The following is a 21616-nucleotide window of genomic DNA, read 5'->3' on the forward strand; positions in this document are numbered from 1 at the left end:
GTAATACCAAACAATGTGAGATATTTTTACCATCCACAGAGAATGTAACCGACTGGTGCGATCTGGCAGAAATCCTCGCTGCCTGTTTGTGCTACACTTTCAAGCTGTGATCCGGATTCTTATTCTTAGTACCATTTCACATTTGGTGTCTTAATACGTCTCTATAGACAAACAACACATGTTGGCTCAGATAAGTGGTCCCAACCATTTGTGCGCTTGGAGTGAGTTGGGGGGGCTATTTGTGGAGACATGCAGATGCACTATTATGTTGCCAGCTCTGTTGCATAATATCTTTGTGTGTATGTGTGTTTTCTTAGAGTACGGGACAGAAGAATGGGGTGATGAGGAGCAGCCTCTGTTGACCTCAATGCAGACAACCAGTGATGGCCACAGCATCCCCGCAAAAGTGAGTTCAACATTTAGTGACTTGGTAGAGCTGCAAGGATGATATGATAATTTCACCAAAATGCCATAATTTCCTCCATAAACAACAAAAATATTTGGTGTTCTTCTGCATAAAAACTGCACCCATGTAGTTTAGGTCTATACAAACATGTTCTGAAACATCAGTTCATATTTCAGTCTTTTTTCAATTTTTCTAGATGCATTTCAAATGTGAATTTCAAGCATTACTACTATAACTAAAACATAAATCACAAATCTAATCTCATTTGCAATGACAGTAGATATTTCTCTCAAATAGGGCTACACAATATACTAGTATCTACACGAATTAAGCAAATAACAAAGGATGCAGCTGTACTGCAAGCAACAACTGTCTTCATATAGGGGAAAATATTCTCTCTCAAATGTTAATGCTTTAAAATGTGCACAATGACCTCAGTTCTGATTTGGAAAAATAAATTTCAAATCTAATAGAAACTGCAGTACATACAAGAGTTATTTCATTAGTTAAGTAATGCAACTATATCCCTTGCAAAATATACCCAGAAAACAATTAACATTTTTGGAAACGTGTTGGTCCATCTCTTCTTCAGTGTCCTCTCAAATATTGTTTTAACAGTGGTCACTCAACCAATCCTGGACGAAGGATGGATTATTGTAAGATCCTCTACTATGGATATGTTACAAAGATACATTGAGAATCAAATTCTGATTTGATTTGACAGAAATACATAGATACATACAAGTATACCTAAAAAGCATTTGTTAACATGAATATGTTATGAATGAACTATTGACAAACACATGAGGTAGTCTTGAATTTTAAAGCACCTCTGATGCAGGCTAGCCTGTGTATAATTAGATATAATTCATGCTCAAGGGTTTACAAAACAGGATTAATTAGAATTTGATTTTAGCCTGTTAGGGCAGACTTGTATGACCTTTGCCCCTGGATACACTGTGTTCTTTCTTCCTATAGCTGTGTCATTGCATAAGCTTCCCAGTAAAATCCTCTTTCATCTTTAGAATAAGAGTACTCATATCTTCTTTTAGTTACAATATAGCACTGCAAAATATAATGCAATGAAGTTGAAATTAGTATAAATATGGCACAATTTCCAAATCGCACAAAGTTTTTTTTTTTTTGTCCACTATAAATAATAAAATATTTAATTAAACTTTTTTCTAACTTTTTTTTTGAAAACACACGGGATTCTTGCATTAGTTTTGCAGTTTATATTTGCAGTCTTCTCTCAGATATTACTGCTCATGTACGTGTTCAAAATGTTCACTGTTTATGGAGTTTGGATTTGAAAAAAATAACTAGCAAATCTTATCTGTATAGCAATACTTGCAGAAAAAAATTTGATGTTGAATTTGATTTTTTTCCCCTCCATAATTGTGCATCTCTATTACAATATCTATTTTTGCCTTGAAATCATGAATATCTGCTCTTGTCTTTTGCAGTTCGTTGGATGACATAATCGACTCTGAAGAACAAGGGGAGCACTCGGAGTTCCTGAGCTCTGTGGAAAAGATAGTTCTCACCATCTTCCTGTCCATCATCATTATTATGACTGTGTTCGGCAACCTGCTGGTGATGGTGGCCCTGTGCAAAGACAGACATCTCCGGTAGGTATAACAAAACACAACCATTAAAACATGTACTATGCTAAATTAATTACCATGTTTATAATTTTCCTGAACCTTAGTCTTCTCAGTATTTTCATTGATTCTTTCACACATGTTTGAGGGTTTTATGAGTCTATCTCAGCTCAAAATGCTCTGTTTCACGTTGTAATGTCATGGAACAGTAGTATTCATCCTAATGATTGAAGTTGTGTGGAGTTTAAAAACACACCAGAGCACTTCCTATATGAACACGTAACATCACAAGGTGGAGTGTCTTGTGTTTGAAAGAAGAACTTAGCCTAAATAAGCAGATGTATGTTGGTTTGGCCCTGCTCTAGTCCTGGGTTAGTCCATATTTATTTTCAGGTTTATTCCTAGTAAGAATGCTCCCTTAGAACAAATAATGATATACATATAAGAGAGATTATCACTATACACCACAAAAAGCATAATATTTCTACTTTAAATTACTATATGGCCATAAAACTAACTACCTGTATATCACTCATCCATTTAACGCAGAGCAGTTTTTGTTTACAGTTCTCGGTTTATGGCTTTCTCCACTCGAGTACCCTTAGAAAGCTATCGTAAAAATATCTCCTTTTTCAAACACAATCCATTCCGTGTGACTTACATGATGGAGAGTCAGAGTAGGTTATTGGCATGGCCTGCACATAGTTTCCTCTTAGTCCTTCTAGGAAAGTCAGTTGGGAAACCACATTAAAACTGCTGTAGTGTCTGGGACTGTAAAACTGTCATGAGGAGGAACATGCAGCTCTCTCATGAAGCTGCTGAGGTCATAAAAAGCATGTGACAGCAACAGGTTAAGTGGTTGTTTTGAGTTGATATCTGGTTGGCAGATATATTGGGTCGATATTTGACTTTTTCAGCGTATAGGCTATCGGCCTTAAATCTCAAGCACAGGCCGATATTTTGTTTTGAGTAACTCACAGCCCAAAAATACCCATAGAGCTTTATTTGAACACTTTAGTGCAAATGGATGAGTGCTGAAAACATGACTATGGTGCTTTGTTATGGGTTTGTGGTAATTTTTTTTTTTAAAAAGCCGGTGGGTCTTTAGTAAATATAAATTGCTTAATGAATGTGGAGAAAAAATAAATTTGTCCTAGAGTATGTTGCCTCAAAAATATTGGATGAGCTTATCGGCCATCAGTTGCTCCAGATTCTAAACAACCTATATTGGCATCAGCTATGAAAAAAAAACAAAAAACATATTGGTCAGGTAAATGTAGGGGAGAATTGAAAATTATCAGATTTGAAATTAAAATTTTTAATTATTCACAATTTTCACTTTGTCTGAGGGATTGTAAAGTCAGAGTCCTCTTGTACTGTATTGTGTTTGTTATAATTTTTACTGGTATAAGTACCAGATTCAGCCATTTCTAATAGTCAGTAATATCCTTTAATGGAGAGGTCTACACCCCATCCTCTGTCAGTAAAAGCATGAGGGTTGCAAAAGATTCAACCCCAAATCTTCACTGAGGTAACTTAGATTTAAATTCTAATATTGGAGCACAGAATCTCTGTAACTGCATAATACTACTTTACTTGTGTAAGTAATACTGTACTGTCCATTTTTACTTTATAAAAACAGCGTATTTGTCTTTCAGTAAAAAGAAGACAAACTACTTCATCGTGTCTTTGGCGTTTGCTGACCTGCTGGTGGCGCTGGTGGTCATGCCCTTTGCCGCCATCGAGCTGACCACAGGGGAGTGGCACTACGGGGAGATCTTCTGTTTGGTGCGGACATCTTTGGACGTGCTTCTCACCACAGCGTCCATCCTACACCTGTGCTGCATAGCGTTAGACAGGTCAGTGTGAGTGGAGAGAGTCTGTTTTGATTAAGTGGAACAAAAGGAAGCATTCTTGGAACTTATCATGAGGAAGGGAAATTTGAAAAAAAGTGTTCTTAGAAAACTACACTTAAGATTTCTAGTTTTCATTTTTTTTTAAAGCAGTCCAAAGCAGAGTAAAATAACTGTATTTTAAGCATTAAATTGTTTTCAAATGGTGATTCTAAAACACAAATATAAAAGGCATATTCTCAGTTGAATACATATTTGGACCTGTGGGGGATGGGGGATTTATCTGTCTCCACAGAGACAAGCAAGTGGCCCCACAAGGCCAAATTACAGGCCGGCTCTATGGAAAGGCAATCCTGCTGACTGCAAGAGTGCTTTTTTTTTTTAGCCACTATAGCCATTTTTTTTAGCTAAACACCCATAGGCTAATGCCATACTGCCATGATTCCATACTGTTGAATAGTAAAGCATTAACCTCTCCATGGACAGAAGCTAAACCAGAAAATTACATAGTGCACTTTTAAAGACTTTGTCCAACTTGTGTGTGAAAATATGTACGCAATTGAGAAGATTTGAATTTTGTGTGTTCGGATTACACTGATCTGATACTAGTATAATATTTGCTGGATTGGATATCATCATCCAAATATGGATTTAGTCGATATCCTGTTTGGAAATATATATTGATGTAATAAGACAATTTACATTTCATAGTGTGTGAAAGGAGGAACACTCCGTCATCACGGTTAATTCAGTCCCTGCCTCCTTTCCTGATTTTAATGGCCTCCCTGATCCAGTGTTTGAGACAACTGGATGGCGGGAAGCATGGTCAGTCTGAGTGACCTGCCAGGTCCATCAAGCTGACCACACCTACAGGAAGTCACAACAGCTGTTATACAATACGTCACTACCAACACATGGATCTATTGAAATAACTGGATAGGGTACTGCTAGCTTGTAGCTGCTTCCAGTTGACATAGTGGTCACTCACTGGTACTACAGTGGAAAAAAACCCATGGGCTGAGACAAGAATTTTCTCATAGAATGCACTGTAATCACAAACTGCTCATGTTCGGCTGAAAGGGCACCTACGACTTTCATAAATGTCAGACTTTGTGGCGATTTTTACCTATTTTTAGATCATAAACTTTTTCTCAGCTCAAAATCCTTTAGTTGTCTTAAAAAACACTTTGTAATCATTAGCTCCAGCTCCGCTCTAGCTCCTCTCGCTTTGATTGGTCAAAGCGATCACATGATACACAAGACCGCACTCCGTGCATGCGTTCACGTGCATTCGTGTGTGCCCGCTGGAGAAAAGAGCACTACTGCATATGCTCGGTCGGTCCACAGCCACCAGAAGTACCTAGCCAGGCTAGGCTAATTTGGGATCATGTGCCATTGATCTCAGCCCATTGACTTGAATGGGCGGCCATTTTGAAACCCCAGGGCTTGCACCAACACTAGTGACAGTTCTGAAGAGGACTTGCAGCTAGCAGCCGAAACATGTCAACAAGGTTAATACACTTACTGTATTGTCTTTAAAAAGAACCCAATAAGTAATTTTAGTTTTGTTTAAAGGAAATAAATGCTTAGTCTTGTACTCTTATTGTTTTTTATCAGGTATCTGAAGATAGTTTAAGATGTATGGAAATGGAACTCCATATTGGATCTAAAAAGGCTGGTTCAGTGCATTCCTACCTTAGCTAGAAACTCTTAACAATTAAGATGCTGGTTTAGTTCTGAAGACAGGACACTGCTCCTGACTGCTTACCTCAGGAGAACTGAAGGAAGGTTCTAAAGCAGAGGGTACATTCTTTTATGGGGTAAACAATAGTACACCAGTTTTTATTTAATATTGTTCATGAAATACCTTCTTATTCCAGGTATTATGCCATCTGCTGCCAGCCGCTGGTCTACAGACACAAGATGACCCCGGTGCGAGTGGCTGTGATGCTCGGTGGCTGCTGGCTCATTCCCACTTTCATCTCTTTTTTACCCATCATGCAAAGCTGGAACGCCATCGGCATCGAGGACATAGTAAGTCATTTAGGCCTTTTTATTTTACATTTTACTTGATAACATCACAATGCATCGGGCAAAGGGATTTCATGTACCTCCTTTAAAAGTCCCCCTGTCTAATATTGTCTGTTTTTAATAAGACCTCCAATCCTTCCACAATGACACAGTAATGCAGTGATCACAAAACAATTCGAGTCCCCAGTGGAGGCTCTCTAGCTCCGAGCAGCTAGCTAGAATTCTCTCCTCTCTTCTGCTTTCAATGTGTTTGGGGCGTTTGTGGAGTTATTTCAGAGATGGCAGAGACACCCAGAGGCAGGCAAAAAAGACAAAACGCTTTGGCCAGACTCTAAGAAATTCCGCCCAAAAACAATATTATGTGAAAAGGGTGGCTGTGTCGTTTTTCTCACCGAAAAAACAGACAGTGAGAAATGGTGCGGAATGGCAATACAATTCTGTTCATTCATAGATATAATATAAATAAATACTGTATATATTAGAGGTGTTTGTGAGTAATGGTTAAAAGGGATGCACTGATCCAGCTTTTTCATTTCCGATACCAATGTCCATACTTTGACTTAAAGTATCTGCTAATACCCAATATCAACCAATACCAGTGTATGTATGGAGTATGGGGAATGGCACTTATCACTTATTATTACTTATGTATTTACACAAGAGATCAAATTGCCTTATGTGACTGCCGTTTATCCTTCAAATAGCTAGTGAACAGATTTGTATGAATAAAAGTCCAAATATTATAAGACATTCTTGGCCAAAATCATCTTGTACATATTTAATATTATATCCAACTACAGGCCCAACCAGAATATTGTCTTAACCCATGTCATGGAACCGATACCTGATCCAGCAATTTTTTTGTATTAGCACTGATATTCAGTACTAGTATCAGTACATCCCTGAGGATTAATAGGTTAGTCGCTGTTTTTGTGGTAAAAGTGACGGGATAAGAAGAGAATGTGAGTTATGTGGAGATTTGAGAGTGGCTGGACAGTTTATTCTTGCTGTGCTTGAAGTTGTTTACTGGTACTTCTCTGTATATACTAGCAGTCGTTTTTAGATCCTAATGAGTTTGAGAACTTACACCACAGCCTCTTTCATACAATTCATCAATGCACAACGAATTTATTGTATTTGATTATTACTATTGTTTTATTCTTCTGTAGGTTTTTAGTGTCCTTGCTACAATTTTTGGGTGAGATTCATATGAGTCAGAATAAACTTTAATTACTTTATTTGTAGTTGATTGGCACCATTAAGTGTAATGACTATAAAATTTGTTTAAAGATTTGGATACAGCTCACTGTTTTTTAGAGTCTGTATTGTCCAGTTCAATACAATTATTTAAATGTGATTGCTATTATTTTAATAGTCAGCTATCCACAGTTATTCCAATAAAAAATAAGTAACTGTTTCATCATTTATAAGACTATATTTTTATTAATGTTACTTTTTGACCCACAAATACCAAATTGGTTCATATCAAATGTAATGTAATAAAGACAGACTGGTGGTTAACAGTGAATCACTAATCGTGCGATAAACCGATTATTGTGCGTACCCTATTTGATGCATTCATCATTATTATGGCATTATGCACAATCAGGAGTAATGTTGTGCTTGGAGTATTACAGTAAGAGGTCTGGAGCTTGACTCTGGGCTGACCTTGTTATGGTGCCATAGACCTATTCATCTCATGGAGACAGTGTAAGCATCCCAGACAGAAGCTTCCTGTGCACCCTTTCACTGGAGATCTGGCTGTATTTCATCAAAAAGCCAGCATCTAAAATACACTGTTGTTGAACAAAGAAAAAGATGAGATATCTTTTTCATAATGTTAATAGGGTTTGTATTACAAATTTCAAATGTGCTTGACTTGTGTTAACAACTGTAGGAAATATGATTTGATTGTTATACAAGTTGTTTGAAGTCAGTGGCTTGAACCTAGTACAAGAATGCCAAAGTGTGACCACATTTTTATGAAGAAGACATGCATTGATGGTTGGTTCCAACAATCAATATGAAAGTACTGGGGTTAAGTATTAGAGTTTACATAACATAGCTATTAACTGTTAGAGTTAAGCAGCGTATCCATGTCCTGACCTGTGTGAGGGCCTAACGTGTTTATTCAACACTGGGTACTTCACTGGTATCATCAGGACTTCAGTGGCAAAAAGTCATATTTTTGCCAAGATAATCTTTAGGAAATCAAATCATCTTGGAAAATATGTGTGGTATTCTTCACTACACAAGACACAAGAAGAAAAAGGACACGACTTAGTAATTTTTATATTGCCATTACCTAAGACGAAAACTGCTTCATCCTAGAGTTCACACCTCACTGCGAGTGGTTAAATCCGACAAAGCGAGCAAGTGTTTTTGAGTGTGTTTGAGTATGAATGTTTTTTAAAAATCACAACAATACAAATAGTCTGATTGTCACAATTGTTTTTTTATACCATCACTGCACACCCCTTGATGTCACCTTGTGAAATTGCAATAGAACAAAGACAGCACATGAATCATTGGACAAACAGGATCAGTATGATTGTACTTAAAAATCACTCACCATTACTGCTTATCTCCACATGACCAATCAGTCTTGTCTTATACAGATCGCAGAGCGGCGGGCTTTAGCTGGCGGTGCTAATGACACCAGCTGTGTGTTCCTGGTGAACTGGCCGTACGCTCTGATCTGTTCGGCTGTAGCCTTCTACGTCCCTCTGGCACTCATGATCCTGGCCTACCAGCGCATCTACGTCACCGCCATGAGCCACGTACGCCAGATCGAGACCTTACAGCGCGCAGGCTCCGCCCCTGTTTCCGGAACGACACCGATCATGACTGTGCGAGCATCCACTTCTTCGGACCCCCTGGACCACTACAGACTCAGGCCACCCCATGGTGCCGTCCCCTCAGAACACGGTCCCATGGTGAACAGTCGCATGAGGATAGAGACTAAAGCAGCTAAGACTCTGGCTGTGATCATGGGCTGCTTTTGCCTGTGCTGGGCACCATTTTTCATCACCAACATTGTAGACCCGTTCATTCACTACTCAGTGCCCTGGCAGCTGTGGACAGCGTGGTTGTGGCTGGGGTATATAAACTCAGGACTTAACCCCTTCCTGTACGCCTTCCTGAACAGGGCGTTTCGGAGGGCCTTTCTGGTCATCCTGTGCTGTGGGGACGAGCGCTACACACGGCAGGGCAGCCACTCATATGGACACACCAACAGAGCGTGCTCCGCCGCATCGGTCAACGGGACGTCCATGGCCCTCAGGTATGGACATATACTTCAAACTGTTCACACATACATATTCTAAGAATGATGATGCATATGCCTAACCCCTTTGTCTTGCCATGTTTTAGTTAGTCAAATCTTTCTTCAGTAGGTTTTGCAGTGCTCTATTTTTCTCAGTCAGCTGTCTATAAGTAACACTTTTTAATGTTAGTGTTATGGCTTTCCAATGATTCGTTCAGTTTTTGTTTTGATTTATTTATAATTATGTATTTAGTATAGTATGCTGGCTGTTAAAATGGCCCCTTTCTTTTTAACAGGAAACACCATTTCTGCATCAGTATTCATATAGAATCCATGGCTGAAGATAGGTGTGTGTTTGCACTCTCCTGAGGTAAAGCTACTAAAGCTTACAAGATACTGCTTATCTTGTCAGCTGTGTGTAGGATAAGCTTAAAGTTCAAACCAAGATTATTCAGTTTTAGTGAATGGCTTTTAGTGCTCATAAGTAAGAAAAAGCTGGATTTTTTTACTGTAATATTTGAAGTAAGATTAGAAAAATTTGCTTTCGTTTGAAGAATTTCTTTGATTTTTTTCTTTTTTTAATCTGTGAAGAACTGTACTGAGAAAAAAATCTTGGCAGGCTAGTTTTTAATTGTTCCATTTACAATGAAATTATGAGGTGAAAGGTGAACTATGAAGAAAACTCATAAATGAATTATTAGAAAATCAAATCCAAAAGAATTTTACATTTTAATGACATTTACTATTTTCTTTATTTAGTATTACCTTAGGTATATATATATATATATATATATATATATATATATATATATATATATATATATATATTATATATATAATAGATAGATAGATAGATAGATATAGATATAGATATAGATATATAGATAGATAGATAGATAGATAGATAGATAGATTTTTTTTTTTTAATACCAGCATCTACACTTTCTTTTCTATACATTATAATAACTATGATTTATTTTCTATTTCTGTCAAAACACTTGTGGAAAAAAACAAAAAGCGTTGGGGAAAAAGACCACCATCACTACAGTTTTCCAAATCATTCTTTTCTAGGCAGTAATCTGATTAGAATCTCTGAGATATAATCATATATTGTTTCAACATAACTTTTAACTAATGTGATTTAGCAAGGCGTGTGTTTGTTCTTTTTGTGGCTTCTGCAGAAGTATGATAGAGGAGGAGAGCTTCTAGTGGTTGTCTGTGTTTACCTTACACTTAGGCCCAAATGCACAAGAAACCAGAGGATCCATGGATAATTTTAGACATTTTTATTTTGACTGAAAAGATGTACTATAGTCATCACATATAGAGTGTTATTTTTATATATTTTTTTAGGTTTAGGGTCCCAAATCATCTTGCATACTTAGCAGTCTCCAATGAATCAAGTTTAACAGTTTTAGTTGTGCAGTGGCAATGTGTTTAGCCTTTTTAACTTTGTTTCAAGAAGGTCCCGGGTTCAGTTCATGACATGTAAAATCTAGGGTTTGTATGTTCTCCCTGTGTCTTAGTGGATTTCCATTGGTTGCTTCAGTTTCTTCAGTTTCGATATCAATCTCATAATAGGCTACTCCAGCTAGGCACGCCCAACTATGCTAGATTCCTCTCAAGAGTAAAAGTTTGCCCTTATAGTTCATCCATATGTTTTTAAAGAAAGTGACAAATTTACTGATCTATTTACTGAAGATCTATGAAGAAAATTTACCCCTGGAATACATCACCAATTTGTGTCCACTGTGTACTTCTTATTGATATTTTACAGTGACATCATGCGAGGGGGTGTTCTACATGTACCTCTATGATGGAATGTTCAGCAGTTATCATGGAAATACCATGCACTTATTAGCAAATACTGTTAGAAAAGTTTTAAAATTGATTTAAGCAACACATATTCAGGAGACCGTGATCAGTACCAGCGTTAACGGTCCTGTTCAAAGGTGGTGCTACCATTAGGCAAAAGTAAATGGCTGCTGAGGGCCCCCGAACCTGGAGGGGCCCCCAACCAATTGCCATCAGTGCCACTAATGGCCGAGGCCTCAGAGCTCAGAGCAATTAAATTTTCTCTCAATATGACACTGAATGAGAGTAGTTTATTTTTAAACAATAATCATAAAAATAACAAAAAAATCATAATCATATGTAATGGATGTAAATAAAAATGTAATTGTAATTGTACTAGCAAAATTGTACTAGGCGACCTAACTAATAAGACACGTTTCCAATCCATCATAATTGAAATAAACGGAGATGTGCATGTCTCAAGAACAATGTGGAAAAATAGACAATAAATATATTAAAACAAAACAAAACAATGGTGCATTATAGTGAGAGCCCCAAACTCAAGTTCGCCTAGGGCCCCCAAATTGCTAACTCCGCCACTGGTGCCTGTTAAGTGATTTTGAGCAAAAAGGTGAGCGTGACTGACTGAAAAACTGTTGGCTAATGCTAGCTAGCTTGTAACTGTAATTTGTTTATGAAAGAGCACAGAACTTGTAGTTCTAGCTAAATCGGATCTTTCTGGTCAGATTGTGTTAATTCGTAGCTCAGATTCTATAAGTCTTACAAAACGTCTGACAGAGCAGTGCCTGCAGTTACCATTACACCCCCAGGGCATGTTGACATCAGCTGCAAAACATAAATCTTAGCTGTTTCTGTCTAAATGTTTTGTCTTTTGTACTAGCATTGTATACACCTTTTGTCTCTTGTAGATGCAGAAATGAAAAGGGTGACTCCAATGATGCCCTCTATCAAAATCTATGGTGACTCAAAACAGACTTAGCATAATCCGATTACAGCTAAAAAGAGTCCTCTGCCATGGCACAAGAGACATGGTTAGAAAAATAAACATAAGTCATGTTTCAGGTCATAATAGAGCTTGTGTTTTTTCTTCCATTGGGTGTAAAAAGTCAAGTTCACTGGCACCAGGTCAACAGTAAATACTACACTAGTCTGCTGTCCAAATATTCCAAGTCTGAAAACATGATTCTGTATTTCCATGTTATTTAAAGGTGCATTATGTAACTTTTCTAGAAAGCCACTTCTTTATTTCCGTGGAGATGTTATTCATTTATCTGGGGTGTTCAACCCATAGATTGTATAAAAGAAGTGGACTAAGCGATGTCACCCATAGCGTTCAGCGCCGCTCAAATGAGGCTCGCAATGCTCACGGTTACAGGGGCGAATCTGGAGCCAGGCTCTATGTTATGAATAGGATTTTGTAGATGGACAAAATAGCGAAAACAACATTCAGGCTCATATAGAGGGTTAATATGAAAAAAAGACCAAAATGACAAGGCTCACTGCAGCAGTTACAGAGAGAGGCGACATCGTCAGTCTGGCGTAATAACAGATTTACTTCGGGTGCTTTGTAGAGTGGGTAAAACTGTTTTTAGTGGCAGGCTAACTATGGCTATTGACATGCACTAGCCTAGCACCAGCGACCTCTGCAAATACAAGGACTGGATGGAATATTTAAAAAGTGTCTCCACATGTCTCCAATGCTCTGGCTCACTAGGAAATGAGGTCCTGTGTCCAAAATTACCATCCCTTTAAACCATGTTATAATTTTACTTCATCAAAAACATACGTGGAGTTGTCACACATGTTTGAGTCAGCCTTTATTATTAGTCATGTGATCTAAAAACTCAATATGCTCTGTTCCACCTTCTGATGTTATGAAGCTTTGGTTTTCAATTTAACAGTTACCTTTTACCAAGTTAACAGTTACCCTTTTTCATCCCTGGCTGAAATAATGCAAATGAATGTAGTGAATCATAATGGAGCACTTCTTGTATTACACAACATCACAATTATAGAACAGAGTGTTGTCTGTTTGAGAGACTCGACTTGAAGAACTCGGTCTAAAGATGTAGTGTTTGTGTGTTAAGCGTGTGAATGAAACAAAACACAACTACAGGTACGTTTGTGATGTGGAAACAACATGACCAGAAAATAGCGTAATACATTTAAATAAATGGGTGGATGAGTAGCCAGTTCCAGAAGTGTGAAATTAATGAAAAATCTCCAATCTAAATAAAAACAATGTCTAATATTTTGTGTATTTCAAAATTAACAGGTTATCCAAAGTACAACATAAACAACATATAGTCTAGACAAGTTGTTTGCCATTTCATAAAAAAATAAATAAAAAAATAAAAAAAAAGATAATAATAATAATAATAATAAATTAAACATTAGCTCATGTTTAGTTAGTACATTTCTAGGAATAGGTGTAACAGAGCTGGTGGAAGGCTGGAAAAATAATAACATAAACAGAAATAAAACAGAAATTACACTTGCCAATCATTTATATTTTACTTACACATTTCTGCAAAGTTGGAGTGAAGAAAGACTGCAGATTGACATGAAGACATATTCCTAAGAAGTGTTATGTTGTTAAAATGACACCTGTACAAAAATGACATTTATTCTATTTACTTATTTATTTTTTCATGATTTCTACCTTGGAACATCTCATCTTCCCGTTTTAAAGCAGCTGACATTAGAACCTTGGACGGTGTGGGCTGAATGTGTGAAGCCAAACTATAAGTAATGGAACAGTGACAGGTGGCTGCTGCCGTAATGACCTGATTCCATGTAAACACTTGGATTGCTATCACATTTGAATATGCAGGGTTTTTAATGCTATGTATATGGATGCTAACTCCAAAGTAGACAAAAGACAGTAAATCTTCATTTAAAATCAATACAAAGGTACAATGTCACTGCTTGATCCCTTCCGTTAGGTGAATTTATGGACTTATAGTCGATATGATACTTACATACTTTAAATCTGGATTCAGAAGACAGCATCTGAAGGTATCATAGGACAACTGGGTATTTAATGCAGGTAATCAGATATTTGAAGTACTTTTATGCCTAATTTTGGTAATAAAAATCCCATTCTAAAAGCAATACAGTTTAAACTTAATATTCTATCTGAAATATGAGCCAGTATCCTTTGTATAAAATACTTTGCAAAGTAGCACAAGAATAATTGTATTAGTGTGAAGTGAGTGAGGTCTTTAACAGGTTCACTAGACACATGGATAGAGAGAGAGAGAGAGAGAGAGAGAGAGAGAGTAGAGAGCGAGAGAGAGGTAGAACATTTCTGAACCAATTACAGAATCAATTGTTTTGTTACTAAACTGTATATTGTGGGTTTTTTTGTTTTGTTTGTTTGTTTGGTTTTTTTTTGACAATTTTAATACAAACGCTATATATTTGCAGCCTTGTGTTCAAAAACAGGCCTCCAGTGGCCAAAGCAATTTTAAGTACTATGTGACATCACACAGGACTGTCCAGATTACAGCCAGACGTTTCTGATTAGAGACAATGTGTTGCTAGCCAGGCTGGTCCCACCTAGTGCCTTCTCTCAATTTCATTTCTCTCCAGCGACTAGGTCAGGAATCAGAATACACTATGTGGTTCGCAAGTCTGGGCACCACCCAATCAGCGAAGAGCCATACATTCTGTGTTGGCAACAATTCTCGAGATCAAGGATTTAAAAGCCAGAACAAAGAGAATGTTTGGTGAATTTTATCAAGGGGAAAGACGTTATTGCCTTTCTTCCTACAGGATTTGGGAAAAGCTTCATGTACCAGTTAGTCCCTTTAGTGGCGCATTACATACATCACGACCAAATAGCAGCAATTGGTTAAATAAAAAAAAAAGTACCCGCCTACCGTCGAGCAAACTAATCGTAATGCTGCGAGGTCAGACGGTTTTTACGAAGTGAAACCTGCTGATGAATCAGGCTACTGGGCTGCAGGGGTGGAGTTGAAATGTACCTGTCAGACCAATCACATTATTTCTTATACCTCCAGACCCCACTCCTCCTGCCCCCCTCACTCTTTCCTTTATTCCTCCAGGCAATGCCCAGTTTAGCAGCTCTATTAGAAATGTGTTTGTGGGAGTTGTTTAAGTGTTTAGTCCCTCTTTGATACATAAAAAACTTAATTGTGGTTAACATGGCCGCTATTCAGTTCATTCAATTCCCACAGGTTTGGAGATCCAATTAAGTTAAGTTTAGGTATATTTTAATGTCCCTAATGAAGTTGTCTGTTGCTTCTGACCCGCTCTTCACTACAGCTGGGGCAGCCTGTCAGGATAGATAGGGGTATGCTAAAATATATAGAGAGTGAATACAGTATCTATATTGTGAGATTCTGTAATGATATATTGTCATAGTAGTTTGCACATATTTTACCAAATTTTGTGACAACACTATAATTTTATTGCCTGAGTAAGGAAACTTATTTTTGCTGTACATTTGACATATTCACTGTTAATGATGATTAAAATAGGTGAAGGCAGTGGTGTAACATAATATTAACAGACCATTAACAGAAATACTGTTGTTAAAATGTATTTGGTTCCTAAAAAATTGTTAAATATTGCAGAATATCATGTGCTTTATATTGCCTGTATTGCAAAATTGTGGTATTTTCGCAACATGAGCCATGTAGCGTGTATTGTATTGAATTGCATGAGACCCTGTGATTTCTAACCCTAATGGATAGCTCCCTGGGGTACCTATTTCCAAATCTTGAGCTAGATTCTTCCCACCAATATTAGGCAAAGAAGATGGGGGAGTGAGTTTACTTACAAATCCCCCATATAGTACATTTAATTTGCTGTTCTAAAAGTGGCTTAAACCTTTCATCTCCCTGTGCCACAGATTATGGGCATCCGTCTATCCTCACTTCACCTCGACTTGCACTTTTGGACTATAAAAAACTTTCAGAAACACACATCGAAGACCCAGTGCCCATCGTCAGACTACTCAAATATGTGGCATCTGCTCGCGAACATTCTGATTTTCTGTCTTCTCCGGTGCAAGTTGTGAGGTGTCTGATAGTGCCAGGGTCAATCAATGTGAATTAGTTCTGTTTTTCCATCTCTAGTGTACCTCCTCTCCGCTCTGATTATGAAGACAAATGAGCTCTCCATGTAAGGATAATACAGTGAGTCTACGAGACAGATATCAATGAGGGAAAAATGTGATGCATAATGGAAAGTAAAATAAGGAAACTGGAAAAGGTGTGATGCTGCAACAGTTAGTCCATGTATGGCATTGAAGCTTTTTTTGACTGAGGTGTGAGCATAAAAGCTATTTGATTTTTGATTTTTTACCAATAGATGACAGATGTGAAACAAACCCCTTATCCCCTCACCTGGCCTACCTCATCTCACCTATCTACAAAGTGCTGCAGGAAGCACTGTAATGTAAATAGTCTCTAGTGGTGATATGTGAGAATGCAACAGAGGTGGGTCAACCAATCTAATTACAGATGGTAACTTTAAAGCTGCCCTTTGTAACTTTTCTGTTGGGGGCCAGGCTTGATAGCCTCTTGTCTTCACTGAGATGGTAGTACTTTGCTTGGAATGCTCCACAATATGGAATTTTATTCATTATACATTTTTGTCATTATGGATTATGGCTATAATTATTAAAAAACAAAACAAAACAAAAAAACATAGGTTCTTATTGTGAGTGTGGTCTGACCTGTAACTTGGTCTGCTAGCGTTACTGTTGGTTTGGTCTGTCAGTGCAGTGCTTTGTTGTGATGACATTGTGACCTAGCATAGCTTTATGGTGATGTATATTGTACTGTATACATTTCACACATTTCATTTACTGGCAGCAGAGGGATTTATCTTATCTAATAATAACATATTAATGTATGTTAATGCTGACTGCACAATTGCTTTGAATGAGCCTAGTAATGATTTAGGGACATACCTATACCTATAGACCAGAAAACATAATGTCTTCATCCAGATAAGCTATCGTTGCCACGTTCATGTGTCTTGTGCAATACTATGAGTTATTTGCTCAAATTGAGTCTCAAGCAGAAAAATTGTCAGTCAAATTCAAATTACTCTTCCGCATCTACTTTATAAAATCTATGGTATTTTTACAGTTAACATTTTGAAACACTGTTAAAGCTTCTTTTTCTTGGCTGAATACCATAGCCTTAGTCTTGATGAATGTAAAATAATTTGTCAGTCTTATGATTTACAATCCAAGGCTCACTTCTCAAGACAAGGTTTGCACATCTTGATAGGTTTCTGCACAATACAAAATCAGACTATATATTGATAGAGGTTGAACAATATTATATCTGTATATCTGTATGAACTTTTAGCCTCACCCACTGTCTAATACAAGTTTTTGTTTTTTTTGTTTTTTGTCACACAAAATGCTCCATGACAGAGAATCAAGTGTTTTTCAGCAGCTTTTACTGGACCATGTGTGATGTGCAGAGCAGTTTTTGTTTTAGCTATATCTTTAATACAACACTTGGAATATTATACATTTTTCTCAGCTCTACTTGCAAGCTTGACCTCAGGTGCATGGGCAGCTGAGGTAGAGTTTGGACAGAGGAGGTGGAAGTGTAAACACTCCAGTGGGTGAATTATTCTGAGACAGCAATGATTTATTATTGTTTGATTGAAACATGTAATCCCCAGCTGCTCCTGTCCATATTTTACACTATTGGGTTCCAGAAGATCATATCTCCCCTCTCCGTCCGCTCGCTTTGGTTCAATGTCTACAAGAAGTGTTTTTCTTGTTTCTAAAATTAGCTGTGGACTTCTCGGATTTCCAAACTTATCCTTTATATATCAGCCGTTGATGTTTAGAATCAAAATATTTAACAATGATGATAGAGGAGACAGGAAAAGCAGCTCATGCACATGATGGAAGTGCAGTGCAGCTAACTGACCATTTAATAAAAAATAATAATGATAATTAGTCTTATTTATAGCGCGTTTCCAGACACTTAAATTTGCTTTACAGTTTCATACATTATTATTTTAGCCACAGGTGCCCTGGGGCAGAATGATGGAAGGGAAGCTGCCAATCTGCACCCTCAGCCCCTCTGACCATCACCAACACTCAAACATACCACATTCATACTTGGCAATGTGGGTGAAGTGTCTTGCCTGAGGACACATTGTCAGTTTTGTCTCTGGCGCCCCACTGTGGCACCTGGTGTTCCCAGTGGTCTCCTGTGCAACCCGGCCCAGCCCTGCTTAGATAGATCATTAAAGTAATTACAAGTTGATATAAGGAATCTAAATATTAATTCATTATGATTGGTTTGTTAATTTGCCAGAAATTTCAAAACATTATTATTGAATTTCACCTTTTCCGCCGGAAAGTTCGCCACCTTCTTGTCTCTATGGAGCTATTATTGCTCCATATAGCATAAAACGTAGCAGGTGACATCACTACCAAATGGACAGGTCAAATCTATGAAGAGACAAAACCGCTCACATTAAGAATGCAACAAAACACCAGTAAATGAACACATGTGAGATAGATTGATACAGTTTAAACCTTCAGTGCAAAACAATAACTTCTCCATGGAGACAAGCAGATGGTAGGTCAGAAAAGTTACATAGTACACCTTTAAATTTTGTTCCATTGTGAGGAATGTTCAGAAATACAAACTAATCCATCATAAAGAAAGACATTTTAATTGAGTGCCACAAGATTTGAGCATTATTCCCTTTGCTAGAGGATCTCCGGTTCAAAACATTATTTCTGGCCCTGAAATAGATAGTTCTACTGAAAGAAAAGCATAAAATTGGACCTCTGTTTTTGACACTAGTTGCTTTGTCCTGTCTCCACCTTTGGGCTGAACTCATCTGTGATTGTAAATGAATGCCATCTCTAGAACAATATACTCTCTCCCAAAACCACAAGGGCCGTTTCTGTGGCGACAGAGTTGACCACAGAGTAGAACCACCTGGACAAATCAGCTCTTTGAAATTTAATTAGACCAGTCCATTTTCTATGGGACAAAAGACTGCCTTTGTTTGTATGTTTGGGTTAAATATGATTTGGATCTGAGTGTGCTCCCTCTGGGTATGTTTGACTTAACTGAACTCACTAAACATCAAAGTAGGTCCACGGTTACACCAATTTGGGAAATGCAAAGGAAATAGAGTTCATTCTGACTTGTGTACCCTGCACTGAACATATAAATATAATAAGTATGAGTATAAAATGTATTATAGCGTATATTGTAGTAATCAATGATATTAAACAGGACAGGACTTCCAAGCGCACAATTGTTTTTTTGTTTTTGGGGTTTGTTTCCAATGCAATAACGTTTAATGAAGTAAGGATTAGGATTATATTTAGGAACAGATATTTTGGTTAAAGTTTGAGGAGTAGTAGGCCTGTCACAAGAACAAATTTATGATATATTGCTTAAAAAATATGTAACATGTAAAATAAATAGAGTAGAGAAAAGAATGCAACACTTAAGTAGTTTTTTGTACATATAATAAGTCATATAAGTTCATAATTCAACACTCAAAAGCTCTAATCTCATCATAGTACAGAAAAAAAAGTCCTACTGGTACCAAGAAAGAGTACCAGTGATAAATAAAATTACTGTATTGTAACGATAAATCGATGTATTATTTATGTATTTATTTATCATATTAGAACTGACAGAACTGCAGAACTCCTTCCAGGCACTAAACCCAGGAGATTGTTTTATTATCATAATAATTCATTTTACATAATTAATTTTCTCTAGCCTACATGTCACTAAATAGCTTTATTTTTGTATTGTGCTGTCTAGTAGCCTGAGGGACTTGAACCAATTTAAGCAGTGTGCAACATATCTATTAGCATTATGTAAATGAGAGTTTTAGCTGTTCTGATAAATGTCTGAAACAGGGTTTGTAGGGCTGTCAAAAGTGTGAATTCCCAAATACTAATTTACTTTCCAGAGCAGCTTTATGGTCCATGCCAGAATTAGTTTAATACAACCTGGTAATATTGAAGAGCCCATTTTACGCAAATTTCATTCACACATGCTTTAACACACAAACGCTGCATATTTAGGCTGAGTTCTTATATCAGAACTCAACCTTGTGATGTCATGTGGTAATACAGGAAGTTCTCCACTGTGTTTTTGTCTGTACACCTTCAGTAGAATCATTTGGATGATTTCAGCCCTGGAATTGGCACTCTTTACTAAACAACTTCAAAACTACTGCTTCATGACATCACAAGGTGGAACAAAGCATTTTGGGCTTTGGAGATGTAGACAGACTGATAATAAGGGGTTATGCAAACATTTGTGATTGAAAAAAAACTGATTTGAGTATGAGTTAACATTATAACTTGGCTTGAAGCTCACAACAGTCAATTTTGTGTAATTTTGTGTAATTTCTTTAAAGAAATGATTATTGCTGAAATTAGTTTATTGTGACAACAGCAATTTGACTGACGTGAGTTAAAGAAAAGAAACCATTATAACACGATCAAAAGCTCTTAGTCGAATCCACAGTCGATCTGAAGGTTGGCGGTTGGAATCTTGCACTCGACATAAGCATTGGGAGAGCAGTCAGATCAACCCACAGGTTGGCGATGCGACTCCTGTTCCCCCAGATGAATACTGTTGTTGTGTCCTTGCGCAAGAAACTTAACCCACATTGGCCCCTGAGGTTCCTTGATGTAAAGCATTTTGAGTGCAGGTGGAAAAGCTTTATTTAAAAATGTGACCATTTGCCATGCCATATGCCATGTGTCTTTTAACAGAATATTATGTAACTTTTGATTGACTGATTGATTGATTGATAGCATTTATATAGCGCTTTTCAAGATACCCAAAGTGCTTTACAGGTCATTATTCAGTCACTCCACACTCAGTGGTGGTAAGCTACTATTGTAGCCACAGCTACTCTGGGGTAGACTGACGGAAGCGAGGCTGCTAATCTGCGCCATCGGCCCCTCTGACCACCACTATCACTCATGCTCACACCACTTTCATACTAGGCAATGTGGGTGAAGTGTCTTGCCTAAGGACACAACGACAGTTTTTTGCCACTGGCATCCCACTGTGGCACCTGGAATTCCTAGCGGTCTTCCATCCAAGTACTACCCAGGCCCAGCCTACTTAGCTTTTGAGATCTGACGGGATCAGGCTTTTACAAGCCGGTATGGCTTTTGTAGTAGAAACTTCGCCAACTGCTTGTGTCCATCTTGATTTTATGATATTGTTTGTTCCACATTTTTTTCTCATCTAGCTAGCATTTATTTACAGGTGTTTTATTGCTCAAAATTCCATTAGAAAACATGCATTCCTACTGTGAGTGGGGTCGCCTGCGTAGATCTGACCTATAACTTGATCTAATGGAGCCCCTTAGATATGTTTAATGCCATACTGTGGAGTATTCCAGGCAAAGCAATAACATCTCCATGGAGACAAGCAGGTACCAGGCGCTCCACCAGAAACTGTACATAGTGAACCTTACCTTATTTGGCTCAAAAAATATATTTTTATTATTGCCACTCATCTCTCTTTTGCCTTTTTCAGTCAAATGCCCTGATAGTGATATTTATTGCCATTCAGATTTACAGTGGTCGAATTGTGTTTAGTAGCCAGTCTGTGGTGTATGACAGATGACCTTA

General features: G+C 37.5%; 1 protein-coding gene across 1 annotated transcript in view; it reads left to right on the forward strand.

Annotated features, from left to right (window-relative positions):
- The first annotated feature begins 321 nt into the window (after positions 1–321).
- Positions 322–21616, forward strand: part of si:dkey-247m21.3 (5-hydroxytryptamine receptor 4) — a 42555-nt gene continuing 21260 nt past the window's right edge. The window contains exons 1-5 of the mRNA XM_055153742.1: positions 322–406; positions 1873–2037; positions 3669–3869; positions 5744–5897; positions 8513–9177. Of these exons, the coding sequence (XP_055009717.1) occupies positions 384–406; positions 1873–2037; positions 3669–3869; positions 5744–5897; positions 8513–9177 (1208 nt within the window). The 5' untranslated portion in view covers positions 322–383. The remainder of the gene's footprint in view (positions 407–1872; positions 2038–3668; positions 3870–5743; positions 5898–8512; positions 9178–21616) is intronic.

Source organism: Boleophthalmus pectinirostris, unplaced genomic scaffold (assembly GCF_026225935.1).
Source record: "Boleophthalmus pectinirostris isolate CB_2022bp ecotype Guang Dong unplaced genomic scaffold, ASM2622593v1 HiC_scaffold_18, whole genome shotgun sequence".
NCBI lineage: Eukaryota > Metazoa > Chordata > Actinopteri > Gobiiformes > Gobiidae > Boleophthalmus > Boleophthalmus pectinirostris.